Below are 23378 nucleotides of genomic sequence, written 5' to 3' on the forward strand. Positions count from 1 at the left end.
TAGCCAGATAAATCTTGAATTAGCAACAAATATCACATTGTTTAATTTCATGATTTTTACACTCATGAACAGGGACGGTCATATAAATCTAATTAAAAGGTACTACAAGGAAAAAAAATCATCGATAAATTGCCAAACGTGGCGTTTTTACTAACTTAACAAAATTCGGTACGATAATGATAATTTTTAAATTATTAAAAATTCTCGTTATCGAACTTAGTTTATAGAAATTTTATTACATAATCAATTTTTTTCATCTTTAGGCGTAAGAAGAACTATTGCATTTCTTCAGTTTTACCTTATTCTACCAACAAAATAATATATTTTAAGAGTTAGATCCAATTCGATAAATATTATTGAGCCACCTGCATATGCACTCTGTAAATGGAGGCAGCACGGCGACTGGTCACTTGACGGTACTAACACTTCTCAATTATTTCCGATCCCCTATAGGCCATCGACTGGAGCGCGACGTTGAGACGGGTGGTCTTACGACACGTCACCACCGCAAAGCCATGCAGATACAGAAGGGTGCCGCCGAGAGGGGCCTCGACGATCTGTCCAACTCCAATATCCTGCTGACTCCCACTAGCAGCGAAGTGGTGACACCGACCACTCCATCCGGAGGTAAGTTCACGTTCTGTTACGTATTGATTCCCGATTCAGAGAATCTAATTTACTATGAAGTTTATTAGTTTTTCTGTACAATCCATCTGTCAACGCCTGTACTCAATCGCTCGATCCAATAGAAATCACTCATTTCCGTTGAATTCATTCTAATCTTTTCACACTAGTTGCATCTCATTCACGCTTTTTACTATTAGTTTACACGTTCAGTTCAAGTTGTTTACTCTCCTTAACTAAACGTCCTCATGAGAACGACGCTATCAACAGGTTTGAAAGGGTTATCTCTTCTCAGCATATTGACACTTGTCAAGTGATGAATATTTTCCCCAACTATCTATATCTCGACTACTTAAAAGAGCTGTTCTCTATTTTTAACGTAAACTTTATTTTTAAATGAGGTTCATCGCATCTACTTGATTCACATGTCCCCAAAAGCAGACGTTCCAGTATAGACGGAACTTGGTATTCCTTAGCTTTTGCCAATATATATCTAACTACATCTATGCTTGCACATTTAAAAGCACCTTCCATCATCCCAGAGCATCGCTTGACGCCCGTCTATTGCACAGATTGCAACAACTACATTTACATATATGCACTTTATATCGAACTAGTTCCTCTTTTTGTCACGTACTCTTGCTATACCAGCAGTATGTGGTGAACGCCCATTGAATCGCTGATGATCTTGTTAAACGATATAGGGTAATGACTATATCATGGCCCACTGGATTTTTTTGGAGATTTTCATCCAATGAGTCTTGGACAAAGAGAATATTAGAAGTGAAATTAAGCCAATATTAGGGACACGTTTAGTTCCGTGTTAACAAAATTGAATAATGAAAGAGGTGACGAAAATGTGGAAAGGTGACCAATTTAAATCCATTCGACTACAGTATAGTCGAATGTTGGGGATACAATGCCTATTGAAAGGCTTGTCTTTGTATTGCTGGTGTCGTCTGTTTGATATCACTTGAACAAAGTGGACATTCATGTTATCGTGCGAATGTCACGTACTTGTGGGTTAGATTTCTACAGCCATGAGCAGGAGTTCATCGATAATCATAAATATTAGCCTCGATATTAGCCTAGAATGTACCATACTGTTGACCTTATCGTATGCCGTAATGTGAATATCCTACTGAACAAGGATAACTTACAAGAATGTGGAACGTAAAGAAAAGTAGGTCATGCCTGACTCTCGCATGATTTGTAATAAGAGCCTGAATGGTATTGATAACTAAGTGCGTAATTCGATAAACTCCTTGAATAGACCAGATTCAGATCACCCTTTCATAAAATCTCAATGTCTCAGAACCATATTTTGCCAATTTACGACCGATTTTTAGATTTAGGGTCTTCTTTAGAAGTTAGAGCATGAAGTAATCGAAATTAGTGGATACAAACTGAAATATGTTGCCTCTACACACTTAGATTAAATTACTGAGGTCGGTAAAATTTTACTGGGTTTTGGAACTACCGAAAAAGTCAGTAAAATGAAAACTGTCGCCACGCGTAATTGAAAAGTAAATTTTACCATGTTTTATTTTTTATCGATAAATGATATAAAAAGAAAGCTCTCTGCAAAATTTCAGTAAAAAATCTCTGTTTTTCGATTTCTGACATTTTTTTTTAGTTTACTGACCCAGTTATTTTTACCGAACAGATTGAGTGTGTATATGAGTATATTCAAATTAAAACAGAAAAGCAAGGCAAACCTAATATTGTCAAGAGCTCTAGCTTTAGCTTTAGCTTACATCTGACGCACGGTTTGAAAAAAGGTAGTAAACCGACGAAGAATGAATTATTTATCTTGAAAACGTAAAACGTACACACTTAAACGGTTTCGCCGAGAACCCAACAGCTGATATCTCGGTAATAGTTTGACGATGTTAGTGATCTCGGTAAACCTTAACCGAATCTCGGTAACGTTCGCCGAATTTCGGCAAAAATTACCGAACTCTCAGCTGTTGGGTTCTCGGCGAAAAGTTTTACTGAGGTCGGTGAAATAATTTAAGTGTGTAATCCATGAGAAAATATCTGTATCTTATGGGAAATTGTCTAAGGAATTGAGTAAAAGTGGTTCTGATATTGTTATTATTAAATTCTCCATTTTTATTAGGCTTTTAATAGGATTTCTCACATCAGATGTAAGAAAATTGTGTATAAGCTCTTTTTATGCATTTGAACCCTCTGAACAGAATCTCAATAGAGTATCAAAAAGTATATTTGAGTACCTTGTACAATTCTACGCTTTGGTGCTCTGAGTATGAGCTAACCCGAATTCCCTATTTTATCAAGATTTTCATATGATACGCAGGGACACCAGTTAGCTAATGAAATAACGTTTTCTAAGCGACAATAGTCTAAAGAAGGGAGGGCATGAATTAAAACTGACCCCACGGATCGGTAGCATGCTCATTTTATCCAAATTCCCTAAATGATCACTTTTATTAGGGTTTCTGATATTGATTGCAGGGCAACTGTTTATGAACTATTGAAATAACGTTTTCTAATGGATTTCATGCAGTGTGCGAAGGAGTTGCACTCACTTTCTTAGATTGCCTAAAAAGGTAATGTAAACAGCTCATAAACGGTTCCGCCATCATAGAATATGATAAATGACATAAAAACCCTACAAATTGGGGAATATGGCTAAAGTAAACACGATACCGATCCGTATGATCAGTTTAAATTTATGTACTCCCTGACTGTTGTCGCTCAAAAACGATAATTCAGTAGCTCATAATCAACTTCGCTGAATATGATATAATAAGTCCTACCAAAAACCTGATAAAGTGAAGTATTTGGGTAAAATGAGCATGACAACGAACCGTGCGGTAATGCCAGCACTCACTTTCTTATAAAATAAAGATGATAACAATGCGGTAAGTTTTGATTCCTGTACTTACTTACTCAGACTGTTATCGCTTATAAAATGTTATTTCAACAGCTTATAATCAGTTTCCCTTCATAACGTACACTGAAAAAATCCACACGCTTGATCCGTGTGTTTAAAATTATGGATCGATTCATGAACGTTTATGTCGATTTGTTGTGATTTTCTTACAAACTTCGTGTGTATTACACATTCAATTCTTTAGTTTTGCTTCATGGACTGATTCATCAACCGACAACACGAATTCCATAGTTTTCCACATAAGTTCCTAAAGCTTTCCATTTCAAATTCGTATGCGTCAACCTATGGGTGCTATGGATCATCACCCAACACGGATTCAGTGTGTTTAACTTATGATTATCTTGTGTCATGATCATCATGTTCAAGTTGGTCGATTTGAAATCGATGAGCTTGCTGTCGATTTCCGTGTTCCAAATTTCTAAATTATTAGTGATCAACCCATAGCGAACTAAATTGCTGTTGGACCTCGTGTCGAACGACAGTCATCATCATGTAGAGAAAAGGCAAATTCGGAAGCTGAAAATGTTAGAGGAAAATTTGCGGATTCGTTTTTCTTTCTATTAGTGAAGATGTCCGAGTGAATATGAGGTGTTTATTCTAATTTTCTATAAATAAAATGCATAACTTCCAGCGTTGGATACATACATTATTGGCATTAGAGAAAAATCAGATTCCACTAACAGATTTTCCTAGATTTCAGCTTCGAATAAAATGATATATGCTAATCCCGGGCTTCCCAAATTATGGATTTGCGGCGCCCCGCTTGTTGCTGACTCACTTGTTTGAAAAAAAAAAAAAACATTCAAGTGAGCTTGCGACAAGCAGAGGAGCTTCGAATCCATATTTTGGGGATCAAGATTTCTTCTATCAAATTTCTTTTTTCAGTCTCATGACATTCATGTTCTATCACACATGACTATCTAAAGCCACTACATTTCGAATTCAATAAGCAAATCAGTTGGTTTTCATGATTTAATATTTAGACATTCATGTTTGTTTCTCATGACTACCTAATGTTGATACCGTAATCCGGGGTAATATTGATCAGCGGGGTAACATTGATCGGGATGACTCATCTTGTTAAACGTTCAAACAAAGATTTATTGATGAAGCATTTTCGAATGGTGCCTCTCTTTCGTATATTCATAAGCTAATGATAATTAAGGTTTTTGCCAAAATTGCGTTTAGTTCATGCGCAAATTTGTCAACTTTTTGAAACAATGATTTCTATCATTTTCACTGACACTACCGAAAATTCATGTCTCACATGAGTTCTGCAGACGATGTGATCAAGGAAAATGCGGGTGTTACTAAAAATGGCATCGTCGAAAACGATTCCGTTGTCAAATCTTTCACAAGTTTATTCATTTAGGCAACATTAACTAAATACTATTACGAATGTAGAATTTCCTGAGGAAATTGCCTACTTTTAGGCGTATTACGCGGTTCAAGGTGTTTTTAATTTTGAAATAACTCAAAAAGTAAATGACTTGTAAGAGTTTGGTCTTCATATTCGGCTTCAGGGGCCCTGATTATAGTAAGTAACGACATTTCCAATATTAGCGAACGTTGTTTACTTGGGTGATCAATGTTACCCCATATCAGCTGAATCAAAAAATCACCTAAAACATTTATTTAAACATGTTTAAATCTTTCGAAAAACAAAATAAAGTACATAGCTAGGAGCGGTGGGTGCCAGTACTTGTTTTAAAAATATGAAACTTGTAACATTTGTATTGTGAAATGAAAAATTGAAGAAAAACTAAAAAAAATGATCAATGTTACCCCGGATTACGGTACACATGTTATTATACAGTGAAGTCAATGACGAAATCCATAAGGCTACCACACTCAAGCCATGTGGTTTTCCTCATTGCGCAAATCTATAAGTAAAACACACGACCTTGGCGTGTAGATATTTCTCAGTGTATGAGAAATCCAATCAAAAATTTGATAAATTGGGGAATTTTGGTAAAACGAACTTGATACCGATCCATGCGGTTAGCTTTAATTCATGCACTCCACTCGCTTTTTTAGGCTATCCTATCGAAATCTCTAATAAAAATGGAGAATTTGGATGAAATGGGCGTGATAACAATCTATGCAGTCATCAGAAATTTTTTATTTAATTCCTTCTTTACATAAGACACAAACATTTTCTCAAGGATTACGCCTTGCATTCACAAGATACAGAATTTTTCGTCGGTTTACCACATTTTTTCTCACTGTGCGGTGTTTCGGACACATGTATTGTACCTTTTTCAAGGAAACAGCTTTGTTTCACTTTATACTTTGTCCACAGCATAGGCAACATTTGTCCAACTGCATTCAGCTCTGCGACCCAGATCGTTTGCGGATCATACGACCTTAGTGGACTTAGTGGAGGTAGTATGTTTTGACATGTTTAGCGTAAATAAATGACTATGTGACATTTTTCTATGGTGTACGATACGAAAATGATACGAGCAATCGAATAATATTCATTAAATATAAACGTAAAACCGTTTAAACAATTATTTTGCTTGAACTGTTTGCTCCTTTGCGCCTATAGTGGTGCATCAGTACTAGAGATGGGCAAAACGGCTCATTTTAGTGAACGGTTCCGATCCGTATCACTCATTCTAGTGAGCGAGGTTTTCCATAAGTGCGAGTGCTTTGTAAATCTCTTTTTGTTTCGTAGTCGCGAATAGAAGAGCAAACTGAACCGTGCGAACGGAAAAAAATAGCGGTTCACTCGCTGTAGCGCGACATGCTTTGTACCAAGGCTGGTTCATTGTACTCTGTAGTCAGAAGCTGAACCCGCCTTGCTTCGTACTTTTCGTATCTTTCGCTCTCTCATTCTTGCCCAATAACTCACGATATGTCGGCCAATTTCCCCTATCCGAACCAAAAAGAAAAAGCACGATGTGCTTTGCCCGAAGTATATTGACAGCTATAATTTAGCTAGCGTATTAGTAGCTCTCAAAATACGTTGTGCGTTGCCATTCAAGTGAGCTCTTTTTCTCCTTTTCTCTCTATCTTTTATCTGCCTGTATGCAAGTGGGCGAGGCAAAGTCACGAAGCAGCTCACGAGCGTATACCAAGGCAAGAAAAACATGACAGACTCGCGAACTGACTTGGTGTGAGTAAGTCCGCACCTGAGACGAGACTCGCGAAGACGGTCTTCTTTTTCTGTGATTGCTGAGTTTTTTTCTTATTCCACTTTGTGCATACCAATTATGCGCATGCGCATACCAATTATGCGCATGCTGTTCAAATCCTCACATGAACCTCTCAGCAAAAAATGATTAAGTTTGCATCACATCGAATCATAAATAGCCATTTGAGTGAAATTTCATGCCAGCAAACGTAGCAGACATTAGAAATAATTAATCTTCTGCTTAGATTTATCAGCAACTTTGGGAAAAACTGCTCCGCCGACTGAGGTTTTTAATAACAGTTTACTTTGAACACAATACTTTTCACTTTTTCAGCCATAAAAACGGTGGCTGCATTTGACGTTTCGTGAGAGGGGAATCTGGGCTGCATATGACGTTGATATTTTTCCTCTTCGCGAGTCTCTCTCAGGTCCGCACCCGTTTGCTCGGGAGAACATGCCAAAAGAAGTAGCAACAAGCTCGGGAACGATAACTCGCGAGTAACCAAGTAATGTGTGATTTATTATGGTTTTGACTAGAGTAACAGATTTCTCAGGAGCACATAAATGTACTGACGAGCCTCCAACCAAATCGTCTCTCAGCTCATCGGAATCCTAGTGTGCTGCGCTAGCCGGAGGCTCACGAAAATTCTGAAAGCACGCGCTAGGTGATGTGCACCCGGGGAGACTCGTCTCATGCGCTGCTCGGCGCTACGGCGAAACAACTGCTTAGTAACGAAGAGCTTCTACAACTATTTTCGCAACATTATGCAGGTGTCTAGATAGTCTACATGATATGGTTGAAGACTCGCGTTCCGAGAGTTACAATTTCGATCCTCGTTGAAAAATTTTGTCATCACTTCAATTATTGCGCTGAATATTAAACAGCACATGTGACGAAGCACATGAGACCTCATTCAGACACATCTCAAGAATAATGAGGCGCACCAAAAAAGGTCTCACAATGTACAGGGCTCCTGCGCGCTTGCAAGCAATGAGGCTCCTGCACCTAAGGCTACAGCACGTGTACAGTAACTCTAGTTTTGACAGACAAATTCATTGTATAACCACCAAACAGTAAATTACCAGTTTGTAGTCAAAAACCCTTAAAAACCATAAATCTATGAGGGGAAGCAGCTTTTTTTTCCAAAAGCACAATGTGACTCTGAACACGTTCAAAAATCACTTTAGCCTCGGTCACTCGGGAGCACGACAGATGTTAGTAAATCAGCGCTCTAAAGATCTGGAGCGTTTGGTTTTGTTTTTGTTCCAGTTATGCAGAACTGCTCGCCACTATCCATCACTGATAATGACTCCAGGAACCATTTAGTACAAAACTCGCTTTGGGACTCTTCATTACACCTCCTACATCCTCATGAAAATGGATGCACTTATGCTCATGCTCATAGAATTTCAAATCAAGAAAAATGAGTGTCAAACAAATTTGATTTTAATAGAATATGTACCTTTACAGAAGTGGAAAACTCTTTCATCAAAGATTCGATTAGGAAGCTCTTTGGTCCCACGAATCAGAGAGTTGAATTCAGTAGTAATAGACGTCGTATATTGCCATAAAATGTAGATATTCCTACCGAAAAGAGACTTACAGTTCAATTAAATCAGAAGGTATAATAAAATAAATAGAATTTGCACGACACATAGAAAGATTTTTCTTATGAGCATATCTCGATTGCTAGTAGAGTCTATTATAATAACGGCTTTGTTTTAGGTAATGGGTTAAATTGTTCAATAATTTGTACATTTATAAGACTTTCAAAAATTTAATGTTAGGTCGCTTCCATTAGCTGGTAATGTTAAAGTTTCAGATAGGAAAGATAAAAGTTCCATACATAAGTATATCTCGCTTCGCAAATCGAAAATTCAAGTTGATTAAAGATAAAATCATAAACAAAAATCATAAGGTATTTAAGTCTAGTGTAGATTTTAAAAATTTCGTTGAAAAGAAAAAGTAAACTTCATTTCTACTATGTATAATCCTTTCTATATCATAATTAGTTACAATTAAGTTACATAATTTACTAGACGCCAGAGATTCATAATTTAATTGTACCATAATAAGTTATAAATATCACAATATGTTATGATCAAACTATTTTCCTGTTAACATCCTCCAGTTGTGTCGACATGATAGATTCAAATCATTTCATAAAAGATTTTACCTTCTTTTAAAATAGGCTATTCGTTCAATTGACAATGTTGGAATAGGCACCATCCACTCATCTGCATGAAATGGTCGGTAGTAATGTTAATTTGGGCAGGGATGTAATTCTCCTAGAAGAAACACAGTCACATTCTGCACGGTTTCATTCATAACGTGTGGCTTATATCCCTTTCGGGACGGACGATTTTTCATCTTTATGATCAAATTTCTCTTGCTATGTGTTAACGCTTCAAAATGGATGTAACTAATTAACTATTGATCATTGAAGACGAAAAAAAAAGTATATTTGAAACCGGCCCTGAACGAGCCGTTTCAAAAAATCATGTTCAGCAAATTGTGCTGCTTCGACCCGAAAGGGATACATTCCTAGACGAGATAAGAACTCCATATCTTCATTCTGAGATGTTATTTTAATTTCACATTAGTGTAATTTTTAGGCCAATTTACATTCGGTCAATGGCCGAAGTGAGAAAAATACCAACAAGTCTCCTGTTTTAAACTCTAGTTCAAAAATCTTTTTGTTTATAACTCAAATGCATCTTTGAATTTGTTGAAAATACTGAACATTTTTTATACTATAATGAAGTGGCTTTCATATTCGACTTTATTTAATACGTGCTCCATTTCAATCGCTACCAACCACCAATAACCTAAACTCTTCATCATCGATTCGCTTTTCCAATGCATGGAATTTTAAAACTGCAAACAGAGCGAGCAACAACCTTTTCGAGTACCAATTCCCTATCGGACATGATGCCAAATTAATGTCAAAAGCTTTTTAATTCAAATGTGTCTGTCGCGTGTTTTCCATTTCGGTATTCACCGCAGTGCACCTCGTGATGAGATCGTAATTGGCTTATTTTCAATTACACGGATCCACTGAGTATATAAATATTTTTGTTCGTGTTCTCATTATGCTTTGTGTCTCATATGTTCATATGGGGCTTCTCTATGGTCTTCGATTAACATATTTTTATATTTTCATACAGCAATGCATGTTGTGCAGAGCTGGGAAGCAATGGAGGGAAGGCAATCGTTTTTGGTAAAGGGTATTATAAAAGCAAACGATAAGCATTTCAATGCTCTATTCTATCGCCCAAATAGAAAAAAAATGAAAGCTAACATACAACTTAAGCTAGACTGATTTCGCATTTTCAATTAAGACAAAATCTCAAGACCTAGACAATTTATCATTAATTTTCTAGATTCATTGATTTTTTTCATTCATTTATTTAAATTGACCTTTCATTCGTCACGCTCTCAGCCACTGCTCGCTGGTGCTGAAGTAAAATAAGAACGATTTTTCACTTCTGATGTATAAAGTACAACAGTATGACAACTGATTGATTACTACAATTTGACACGGATAGAGCTTTATCGTATTAGTTTATTGTCGATTTTCATTTAAACAGTGTTTCAAGAAGTTGCGTTCATTTTTACCAATCAGCTATTTCCGGCTCGTTCTTTTTTCTCGACACGCTTCACATCACCCACTTCGTCGCATCGTTTCCATCAATATTTCCTATCATTCTTCGAATGCATTCGAATAAAGCGTCCGTTAAAAATAAAATGATAGCACGAAACTGAACAGAAGATAACTTTCACATTAGCTTCTGATTCTAGACGCTTCACGATTGAACGACGCAAAATAAGGCAAATCCCATTCCAACTTCCCATATCTTACTCTCTGAAAGACACCAGCTTATTTTCACTTCGCATTTTTTATTGATGCTTCGATTTTTCTACGACGTTCCTTTTTGCTCTACAATGCAATCTTTGCGTTCGCCATCTCAATGATACTCAACCGATTGAACCTATATCTATGCCGACGAATCCTGCTATCCGAACCCAACCCTCTATCCCAGGATACGCATTGTAAGCCGGTTCAGTAGTAACCTAACACCGCTCGAAAGAGCCTATTTTTGTCAACAAGCTTGGATGGAAGGTGCAGAACAAGGCAAGTTCCATTTGACTCGCATTTGAGTAACCCAGCCTACACGGTGATTTTGTCTGAGATTTTGTTTTGCCGTGATACCGATGTTGTTTTTTGCCTTCTTGCTTTTCTATAAATCTTTATATTGTCAGCTAAAAGACAAGGTTCCCCTATTTATCTCCGCTTCCATTCGTTGTGTTTGTCTGTTTATGTATGTTTGTTCGAGATATGTATACTTTCCGATGTCTATTGTCCCCAAAAGCTAAAGCCATCGATAATAATTCCATCGATTTTGCATCTCATACGTCATCACAATCGCCCATCCTTCTTCGACGGTGAAGAGTATCAAATATCTCTCCAACCGAATAGCTTTTGCCAGTTTGCATCCAAAGCTTCGACGCTTTTGTGTATCAGATTATCTCATACATATACTTAATATTCAGAAACATGATGTGATTCGATATAAAAAGTCATTTTTGATTCATAGATCCACAAAGCTGCTAGCGTCATTTTGGCTGCAATGTTTCAGAAAAAAAAATGTGAAATTAAATTTGGGTATATTGCTTTTGGAGAAAGTCTGCAGTAGCCAACATAAATAGCGCGTACTAAGCAAAATTCGATAAGCACAACCACTCACGTGGTCCTCGATCTCCATACACATTTTAATAGACACCATATCCATTTATGATATGCGTTTTGAACATATTGATTATATTCTTAAAAAGGTGAGTAACCATGCGTCTCCATTAGAGTAATGTAAATTTTGAAATGTTGGCTCCCCTGTGCTTAAACGCTTTTTTATATAGTATTTAGCATTCTTCCAAAGTTTGACATTATTCGTAAGAAATTTGACTGTGCACATGGCATTTGCAGTTTATGTGGAGATTACTATGGAAAGCGCCAACAGTTTGTATGTAGCCCTTTATCTTATCGTCATAATATTTTATGGAAAAGTAAACAAGCTCTTCTCATGTGGAATTCTTCCAGCTACAACTTTGCCAAAGATCAAATTTTGATTGAACGTCAGGATAAATAGAGTTATTCATAATCATAAAGTGGTATTAAATGTATAGGGCTTACGGACAGAAGGTCGAAAGCACAAAAGGTCGAAAATGATTTGCTTGGTGGGAAATTTTTCCTTCTTTGAAAGTTGATTTTTGACCTTTTGTCCTGGCAGGAAGAACAGAGCAAACTAATCCAGGCTACTATTTATGTTCTACTGCTAAAAAGGAGGTGTTGCTCTGAAAGTAAATGAATGAGCGTCTCAGAATTTGATGAACACTTTGTTATCAATGATAACACATAATCCTTACGTCCCATCAAAATGTGGTCTACGGCAAAATTTTAGCTGGGAAAATTTCACATGAGAGGAGTTTGTTCACTTTACCATAGATGATTATGACGAGCAGTTAGAGGACTGAACACAGAAGGTTTGATTTTTCTACAGTAATTTCCATATAAACTTCAAATGGCGTTAATTGACTCCTAAGAAGTCAATTGGACAAATTACAATTTTTTTTGTTCGTGTAAATTTGTTACTCGAGTTAAAAAAAAATACTGTTAGATTTAAAGAATGCAAAAGTGAGAAACGCATAAAGCTTTTCATGTGCAATGTGCAGTTTTTCGAAAGACGTGTTTTGATTAGTAAAACGAGTGCTTCGTTGAAGCCCATATAAAAATGGTAATGGGCACTTATACCAATGATAAAGCAATTTGTAAAGTAACATTAGTGTAGCAGTGCAATTTATAAAGTGATAATAGTGCATTGATACATGTGTAATAGTATGGGACAAAATTTAGATTCTCACTCTAGTCCACTTTTTGGATTGCATTTAGGTCCCATAACAACTGTGCAAAATTTCAGCTCTATCGGAGAAACTATATTTTAGCGCCAGCCGTTTAAAGTTTGTATGGGATTTACTATGGGAAAACTTACTTTTGCAAAGAAAAATCGCCAGAGGTCGCTCATTGACCTCTATAAAAATTCTGAACACAGACCTCGATAGGTGTTTCTACGATGAAGAATATTGCCGAAGACCGCGAAATAATCTGACACTCGTGAAAAAAGTTATTCAATGAAAACCTATTGGCAAGGCGACGTTGATTAACACGTGAAGGAATAACAATAATAACAAAATCGGGCAAAATTTCCGAATAGCCTATGCTTAATAACTTTTTTCACAAGCATCGGATTACTTTGCGGTCTTTTGCAATGTTGTTCATCATAGAAATACCTATCGAGATCTGTGTTCAGAATTTTTATAGAGGAAAATGGGCGACCTCTGGCGATTTTTGTTTGCAAAAGTAAGTTTTCCCATAGTAAATCCCATACAAATTTTGAACGGCTAGCGCTAAAATATAGTTTCACCGATCGAGCTAAAATTTTGCACAGTTGTTATGGGACCTAAATGCAATCCAAAAAGTGGACTGGAGCGAGAATCTAAATTTTTCATATAACCGTGTCCTAGGCTAATGTGTAATGCAGAAATGATGCTTCAATGCCTGACAGCTCTTGAAAATTGTCGAATAAAACTGAGGTTACATGAATCGTATCACTTAATCCTTAAAATCCCGAGACGAACCTTGAGTTTTAAAATGGCCACAATTAGGAGACCAGTAGTTCAATTAATTTGAAATAAATTTTAAAATGAATGCGATAAGTTGGTCTCACAATCCTTGGGTGAGACATCCCCACTGACCCCTCCCTCTTTTCTACACTGTTAATGAAGATTACACTTAATGTAAACCTCATTTATGCGATGTAAACATGATGTCATGTAAATTTAATCCTGAAATCATGTAAAAATGTGTTATATGTCATGTAATCACTCAGGATTCTGCTGGATTACATCACATATAATTGAAGTGTACATGACATATCATTTAAATATCCATGATATTCCACGCTCCAATTATGTGCATTATATGTCTCAGAAATCTACACGTTTCGTTCGAACTGTGTAGGTAACAGAAAAAGCGTGGGCACAAGGGGTCCGAAATTGGCCTCAAACGGAAGTCTCAGCATCCAAATGAGCTAGGAGTTTGGTGTCTTCGGCAAAGTTATTCATCAGCTCAAGGGCCATCTGGCGATGAGAAATCTGATTGATAATTTTCCGCTAGGTGGCACTAGTAATAAATTTTCTTCAATCATCTGTATCTCAAGATTCTAATCAGCTAGAAGGTTGTAAATTCTCAAATAGATTTTTCACCTCCAGATAGCCCTAAATGTGCTGAATATCTCTGCCTAAGAAAGCAACCTAACCCCTTCTGAAACAACAAAAACGCCAAATAACATATTCAGATTTCATATTTCATCTATTAGGGCGATAAAACTAGTTTTGGCCAAACTTTTTTTTCTGACCATTGTGCATTGGTGCGAATTTGATCAGGTCGGTACCAAGAAACATTTCCTCCCAAGGATGCTGAAGGTTTCGTTGACACCACAGACAATCCATGTTTATAGATGTCTAATGATGATTTTGAACTATTTCATTTTATTAGGATCAGTTTTGCATAGAAATATTCACACTTTTTAAAGGTGTAAGCAATACAGTTGGAAAGGTCGGTGCAAAACCAATCTTCTGGTGCTTCTTATTCCGGACACTCTACTTTGTATGGGAAAGGTTTCAATTGAAATGTTTCAAAATTTATCGTTCGAAAGTTCGCATATTTCAGGCGCGTTTTAATAAGAATTTTAAACAGCAATTCATGAAAATTTATAATGCGCTACTAGTTTTGACGTTGCTCTTACGAATGCGGGATTTTAATTATAATTTAAGTATTGAAGTTTTCCTTTTCGTGAGCTGTCCGGGATTCAAAACAAGGTGTCCGCAAAATGAAGCAAGAGTGAGGTTGCGTCTGGAATAAGATACATGGGATAATTATTTTCTATTTATTTTAGGTAATTCATGCTTTGAAATCCAAATTTTCGCCCACAGTTCGGAAGAAGGTGATTTGAAAGTCTGATAACGCACAGATACCAACCAACATGTTTCAATTTTTAATCGGATATACTTCACTGAGGCCTGAAGTGTCCGTAATATGAATCAAAACGGTACTGGACTCATTTTTGATATCATACAGCATATCAAGTATAGTTTTTCGCTCCTAAAACCGTTTATTGTTGAATAATGTGCTTATTTCAAAGGAAATTGCCTACATTTAGGCGTATTAGGCAAAAGTTTCATAGTTCTGTTTTGCAATATAATGATCAAATACTCGAGTTGTAAGAATTTTGATATCATTTTCAGATTCAGGAGATTTTATTTTTAAACCTTATTGTATGGTGATCAATTTTGCCCCAGTGTGTCATTTAATTTGTTTGGTATTAAAACTACTTATATGATATGTTAAATAAGCTAATTTAGATCAATGGAGTACTGATTTTGTCGAAATTTATTTGACAATATTTGAATTCCGAAGGAAAACACAACAAAAAGTTGTAAAATAGTGATTAATATAGTGCCCTTGGATTACGGTACATAAGATTGAAGATTTCATTTCACTATTAATGGAATTTAAAATAATTACTATAGAAGAAAAATTGTCACTTGCGCCAACGAACGAGAAGGTTTTCAATCAGGTCCTTCACTGCCAGATAGCTCTTAATTTGCTTAACTGCTTCGCTCGTAGACACCAACCTTCTAGCTGATAAGGATCTTGAGATACAGACAATTGAAGAATAAGTGTCCCTAGCGCCACATAGCAGGAAAATTCTCAGTCAGGCCTTCCACCGCCAGATAGCCCTTGATCTACTGAACACCAGCATTCTAGCTGATAAGGATTTTGAGATACAGGTGATTGAAGAAAATTTGTCACTAGTGCCACCTAGCGGATGAATTCTCAATCAGAATTTCTTATTGCCAGATAGCCTTTGATCTGCTGAATAACTTTGCCGAAGACACCAAACTTCTAGCTCATTTGGATGTTGAGATGTCCGTTTGAGGCCTATTTTGGATCCCTCGTGTCCACGCTTTTTCTGTTATCTAGAAAAGGGGAGGGGTCTGGGGGATGTCTCACCCAAGGATTGGAAGACCAACTAACCGAATTTACTTCAAAATTTATTTCAAATTAATTGATCTACTGGTCTCCTAATTGAGGCCATTTGAATATTCAAGGTTCGTCTCGGGCTCTTAAGTGTTAAAAATAGTAGGGGAGATTGGGTAGACTTGATCTCCGGAGAGACATGTCCCCTCCGTAAATGTTCTTACGACATCTGAAAGCTATAAATATTGGTATTGTAGGGAAGTATGGAAACTACAAAAAGTTACGCTTATATTATAGCCTTCATGGCATAAATATATTAAGGGTATTTACTTAACAGCGTAAAACGCTGCGTAAATCACGAGTATTTGATTATATTAAATCTTTAACAAAATTGCGTAAACTGCACATGAAACATTTCCAGCTGTCAAAAATCGACACAAAATCGAGCGAAGAATGCGTTCGTCGTCGTAACAACTATTGTCAGAAGATAAATAAACATTCAAACAAATGATTATCCAAAAGTCCGCGAATGCTTCCGCAACAGAAAATCATCTATACTTTGATCGAAATGGGATGACATATATGAGAAATGGGCCAATTAAACATTAGGTGGAAGCGTCTGGATAACAGCTGTTCTAGTCATCTAACCAAGAAGTGGTTCTCAAAACTATGTATCGTCAGTGCAAAAGTTTCTACACATGTTCTATTACGACGCTAATGATGGAAGTAAGTTAACTTGAGCATTTTTTTTAATGGTTGCCCGTTTGCACAAATATGTCAATTTATTAACGCATCTTTGTTGCATGGAACATGAGTGGATCTGATAATGGATCGATAGTGGTGTACTGAAGCTACTTGAAAATATTTTAAACGGGATGTCTCATAATGCGGTATTATCATCGAAAATTTCGTGTTAATGGCGCCATATGATATATCTCTCAGGTTTCGCATGTTCACAAATTGGTGATAAAGTCGATAATTTAAACATTGAACGAAGCCAGATCATTTGATGGAGCATTTTCTCTATATGTTCAAACCTATCGAAAGAGCTGCTGTTGGACAACGATCAGACAAAATTACCTTTTTGTTTTATACGAGCTATAACTTTTGATTTATTAGAACTAACATTGGCTGTACATGTTTTAATAATGCATTTAGAAGCACTGGTTTCACTCTCTAAAAAAGACTGGAATCAACAGCTAAATAAACGGCGGCCCCGAATTCTTCACTAGTAGTAGGTATCTGGTTGGCAGAACGAGAACAGCTTCCGGTAGCGCTTGTGATGGTATCTTTGCACCAGCAGGAAGCGGATCTTGGAATCGTAGAACTGTTTGATGTGAACACGACGGGTCTTGGAGGTTTTCACCGATTCAACCTTGACGATTTTGATGGAGTGGGACACAGTGACGCGAAGGCGTGTCGCTGTAGCACTAAGTAAAAGTACGTTATGCGTAACGCAGTCAGACCATGCCTATGCTCATGAGCCGCAGTGGAGTCTTCTCCAGGATGCGCTTGACCGAAACGATTTCACTGGTCGTCTGCTTGAACTTACGCAGCTGCCGCAGGAAGTACCAGAAACGCCACTTAGCCACGATCGGCGCCGGTGCGAAGGTTTTGATCTTGAATTGCGAAGCGTTCCGATTCCTCACGAGCAGCTTACGTGCAATGACCTGGTATTCCTTCAGCACTTCTTAAGCTTTAATTTTGAGTGCGCTTCTTGAAAGAATTTTAATAGTTTATACGCGAACGAAAATGCTCAAATTCTTGTAAAATGCGAACTGAGTTCAAACAAAAACAAATTTTTGAACGATTTTGGTTGGGTATCTTGATTATAAATTCGTCAACGATGAGTCAAGAAAGGAATTATTTCATTTGAAATATTTCTTATGTCAATATTACGCAGAACCTTAGTTACGCAGCTTTAAGTGAATACCCCTATTATGATAGTTCGTATATATTATAAGGTTCATCACAAAAAGCCTCTAGTGGACAAATTGTAAGCCCACCATATGGTAATGAGAAAACTACATGAGTTAATCAGTGTTTCCATAAGCGGTTAAATGTTTTGTAAATTTATACCGTTTTGATTCATATTACGGACACTTAAGGCCTCAGTGAAGTATAACCCAGCTTGGACCATACAAAATAAATCCTTCTGTATGATTTTATAGCGTTATCGAGCGTCAGAAGCCCTTAACTTTTGGATGGTGGGTAAAGAATACGCGTCCGCAACTTGAATAATTTTAAATGAATCAAAACGTGTGGCCTTTTCATGATTCTTATTCCGGACGCTCCCTCATTTTTGCCTCATATTCCGGACGCTTTGATTCGAATTACGGACAGCTCATGATAATCATTAATGGAACAGTCAAATCATCAATTGAAATCGTTCAACTACTTAAGAGACGTCTAAGGTAGTTGGGCATTATAAATTTGCAATTATATTTATGGAAAAAACCTAATAAAACGAGCCTCGAAAATGAGAACTTTTGGACGGCGAAAATTGAACCATTTCGTGTGAAATGTTTCCCATACAAACGAGAGTGTCCGGAATTTGAAGCTGTCCGTAATATGAATCAAAACGGTAGTCCTATAAGAGTTTCCTACAACCAAACAAAGCATTTAGAAAAATGTTCATGAGATGTATTTTCACAGAATTTGTTTCTTTTATCGGTTTAGGTTTTAGTTGCTAAATCCATAAGCATTCCATCATTAAACACTAAAATCTCACCTGTCGAGAGATTCAGCATACGATAAATCCTTGATTGGCGAAATCATAGGATGCACCTCAACTTTTCGTTAATATCAAATACCAATTTGCCTACGACCCCATCGGACACCAAATCGACCCCCTCCGATCTTGTTTTACGTAACTTTCTCCACTTTTCTCCCACTTCTTTCTCTCTTTCTCTTCCTCTTTTTCTCAGTGTCCACGGTGTCTGTCATACCTCTCATGAACTATAAGCCCCAAGTAGAGATATTGATGTGATATTACCGCCACGTTATCCGTATCGTCTCGTTTTAAAGCGCCCAATCGAGAGCACAGCCAAAGAACTCCACTCGCCACAGCGCCACTTGTCACTGAAACGAACGAACATTGACGAAAGCAATCACTACCAGATAGTACAAAGTAACCATAAGTACTTTTAAACAGCCGTCTAGCTCCAACTGCGCCATCAACGTGTTTATGACTAATCTTTAATGTGTCTCGTCTTGTAAACTAACTGCTATTCCTGGATGTTTATATCTACTATTCCAATCGAAGCCAATCCTGTATTCCATAATCAAACGAACCAAAGAACGACTTAAAGTAGTTTTATTCGGTGTATGTTTGGGTGATTAATATACGAATAGCATCGGTGAACACGTTAAGAAGCGAAACTTGACTGCTCATTATAGTAATTTTGAATTTTAATGTATGAGTTTGGGTATGTGCTATCTTTTCAATAAATGCCGTATTTTGCTCCTCCACAGCTTGTACATTGATGTTCGTTAATTTTCAAACTATTCATTCAGCGAAATAAAAAGAGCACCACCCTGTTTTTCTGCTATCCTATAAACAGTATTGTTTATTAAACACTATATATCTCATTATTCTGTCTACAGTACAAAGAGTGTGCTTTAATGTATCCTAGATTTGAGTGCACTGACTATAAGAGCATAACTGTTCCATGGGCTTTTGAGCCAACACCTTTTACCATTGCAACACTCATATTTATTATGCACTTTACTGCCTATAACTGCATATTTGTTACATTCAACATTTTTGACGAGTTAATACCGTGGAACATAATCAAGTTTATAGTTTCTACTTATCAAAAGGAATCAACATTTCGCACATGACTCATATTACGAACACTTACTTACAATGGTGATTTTTAAATAAAACTATTCAAATTTGTCTATAGGATCAATCCTACTATGATTCAAGTCCTTTATATTTAAAAGTTGTGAAAATATCAATTCTTACTTCTGCCATTGCCATTGTTCAGAATATGAGTCATGCTCGGAATTTGATACAAAATTCTGCATAACTTGTGATTTCGCCCTACAAACCATTGGTAACCGAGTAGAGTTTTCATTCCCGGGAACATTTCCCGGGAATTGAGATTTCCCGGGATTCCCGTTTCCCGGGAAATGATTTTCTGTTTCCCGGGATTCCTGTATCTCCCGGCATTTTCGAATTTCCCGGGTAGCTTTATAAAAAAAAGAAATTACTATCTATTTTCAAACAAATACCATCGCACCATTTACATATCATATAATTCTAACCAATGAACTCACTACATCACTAGTTATATTTCGATGCTGATTTTTTGTTTTTTTTTGTAATGAAATAGTTGTTCATAAAATAGATATCGTTTTTGACGAATTTTGTATTTTTCAAGGCATCTTTTCTATGAATTCAGTAGGCTTATAAAGTTTTCATGGATGTAACAGTCACAATTTTTAATATAAAGACTCTAGTTGGATCAAGAATAAACTCCACGAAGACTTTTGCTTAATGCTATAAACTTTGTTGTTCTGAAACCTAGCGTTCGAAATGAAGCTATCATTTCTTTAGAGAAACAAGAATATATGAGATGAACCAGCCTAGGGCTGAAAGTCTCAATAATAAAGAAAGAAAAAAAAAAGAATAAATTACTCACAAATAAGAGAAATAACCAACAAATTTACTAATATAAAACACATATAGGGTCGATGAAGTCGCATGACTAAGAACAAATATTCGAATAAAATCGAAGAATAAAACCAGTGGCATTGTTTTTACGTCTGAAAGCTTTTTATCACGGTTTTGTAAAAGAAAATACACAAAAAATACGAAAACATTTTTTTTTTTGTTTATTGTCGCTACTTTAGCCTATAATACAAAGCAAAATACAAATCAAAACCGTGTTTATACGAAACTTTTACATTTTTGTTTTAGAAAGTGGATCAAAAGCTTTTGATTGATATAGAAATTACTATAGGAACAAAAGGTTTCCTATAGATGCAAAGGAGCTTAAATTATAAGCAACATTTCGATCATTTTTTAAACAATTCTGAGTTGTGTATCAATGGTGCATAGGTAAATGGTTCCTGTTAAAAATGTTTTGCAACGATTTGTAGCAAAACGGCCGTAAAAAGCTACTAGTGCGACTATAGAGGACTGTCTACTAAGGGAACACCGACCCTACACGAAATACGAATAATTTAAAAAATAAAATTCCACCAAATTTGCTTTATTTTCACGTTTTTCAGAATTCCCCGGGATCCCGGGATTCCCGGGAAATGGTAATTTTATTTCCCGTTTCCCGGGAAATTTGAAAACTCTATAACCGAGTGTGTAGCTCCTAGTTTCTAAGCGAAGGCTGAAAACTATCACCACTGGGAGATAGAGGATGATCTTCTCCACATCGTAGCATTATTCAATAGCGTGTAGATCCATTCGTTTGCTCGGTAACAACAAGCTACACAATGGCTTACCAATGGCTTTTAGGGTGAGATCACAGGTTATGCGAGAAACGGACTAGAAAATATAATGCTGATAATCCTCTATGCATACTTTTTTCATATGGGATTGATTTTAAGGACCATGTAGCTTTCAGTACAGATTGGGTGTGAAATCAAATTATCATCACTCATATTTCAGTTCAAAATTAATTGAATTCTTTACAATTTATCACAATATGTCTATATTTATAGGTTAAATATGTTGGAATTCACAACTGCAGTTAAACATGATTCCCTGGAGAATTTCACATAAATGCATAAATGACATATTTACAACGTAAAACTGAAACATAATTTTCGCGATTCCGTTGCAAATCAATCAACTTTTCATTGATAAGATGCACTATATAATGGCCTGCTTTTCCTACCAAAAAACAATGCATAAAAACGGTACTTTTCATCACTGTTTTCGGTGCTAAAAAGTAGTACTTTTCGGTACTGTTTGGAAGGCGTCAGCTAAATATCCCAGTCTATTCTGCCATTGCATCTGATTTTATATGTGATGTGTGATCCAGATACAAGACTGGTGATATTGTCGGCGTTATAAAAAGTTAGAATAAGTTTCTCGCCGAAGTTAGATTTTTCTCAGAATCTATGCGAGATACCTAACTTCGCAAGCGGTGCATTCGATTCGCATGCGGATGCGCTCTAATACGCTCTACGTCTGAAACAGGGTATCTTGCATGGATACCAAGAAAAATTCATTTTAGGCAAATTGCATTTTCAGACCGATCTGATATTTCTTGTTTGGGGACGGATCGCCCAGCATTCGTAAAAGTGACAGCAGAGCCCACTACCGTACGCATTTGTTCTGTTCTCCAATAGGGAATATTGATCTGTATGATATGAACGATAAAATTTGTGACATTCGTAGATACTACTATGTCGCAGCCTACGCAATTGAAAATACTGAATGATACTACACATGGATGTACGCCCACGTGGTTTCTGTTGAAATGTTGGTTTGTTTTCGAAATGATCCAGCTTAAACGAATTTTTCGTAATAGCAAAAATGTATGCAACAAGTTTCAAAATGATGATTTTTTCAGCACCAGTTGTACATTTATAATAAATGTACAACTCGTGCTGAAAAAATCATCATTTTGCAACTTGTTGCATAAATAACTATTGTGTAGCAAAAAAGGATCTAAAATGTAGAAAACTTGCATTAATCATCAGTATCATGTGAAATAAAAAAAATCGTTTTTAATTGGTTTATTGCCCTAAACATCTATCAAAACTTGAAACTGTGTTTTTTTGGGTTTCGCAATCTGGGGAAATCTTTCGTTATTAAATTTCCGGTCGTCGAGCGGTTAGCCTCCCTCAGAAGCACCGCGCTGTACAAGAAGCGAGAAATTTTCACATATGTTGTACAGAATACAACAGCGTGACTACATGAGTGTTATACTTTTTACCGTTATGCTTAAGAAGCTCCCCTTTATGCATTAGGCAATAGGTTTAACCTATCCGTACCCAACGTCTGTTTTTAAAGATTCATGATTTATCAAAAAATGAATGTTAAAGGACCTAACGTGAAGGAAGTTGAGTTCCGGATGTCCTGGTGGGAGTGGCCAATTCCACTATGTAATATAAACCGTTCATGCGGCATACCAAACTTCATGATTTAGGAAATAATGAGTGGAAATGGTCATTAGAGAGTTCAACGACCGTTCAGGACCAAGTCATTCCTGAATTGTCGTTAAACTCTGTAATGACAATTTCCACTCATTATTCGATAAATCATGAAGTTTGATATACTTCATGAACGCATACTGGAATTGGTCACTTCCACCAGCCCATCGGGAACATGTCAGGTGTGACCAGGTCAACCTTGAAAGATCGGTAAACTTTCTAATGACCATTACCATTTTTTATTTGACGAATCATAACGATTGATGAGCCGAACGAATGGTTGTGATATCATTTCGGGAATGACCGCCTCCCTCCCTTATTTTAATATTGAATCACCCCCAAAAAGTTTAGCATCACCTCAATACAGGTAAATTTTCATTGCAATATCACGAGATTCATATGATTTGCAAAGAAGTGATCTTCAGCAAAGTTGTTCAGCGGATCAAAGACACTCGGAAGGCAAACATTTTAG

The 23378-nt window shown here is 36.6% G+C and overlaps 1 protein-coding gene across 9 annotated transcripts in view; it reads left to right on the top strand.

Moving 5' to 3' along the window:
* LOC5573245 overlaps positions 1-23378 on the top strand; it is a 96559-nt gene that overhangs the window by 69380 nt on the left and 3801 nt on the right. For 5 of the 9 annotated variants that reach the window (XM_001654404.2, XM_021847221.1, XM_021847219.1 and 2 more), the window contains one exon: positions 454-627. In XM_001654404.2, the coding sequence (XP_001654454.1) occupies positions 454-627 (174 nt within the window). The other 4 variants (XR_002500872.1, XR_002500874.1, XR_002500873.1 and 1 more) reach the window with 4 other exon arrangements.

Source organism: Aedes aegypti, chromosome 2 (genome assembly GCF_002204515.2).
Source record: "Aedes aegypti strain LVP_AGWG chromosome 2, AaegL5.0 Primary Assembly, whole genome shotgun sequence".
In the NCBI taxonomy this organism is placed as follows: Eukaryota; Metazoa; Arthropoda; class Insecta; order Diptera; family Culicidae; genus Aedes; species Aedes aegypti.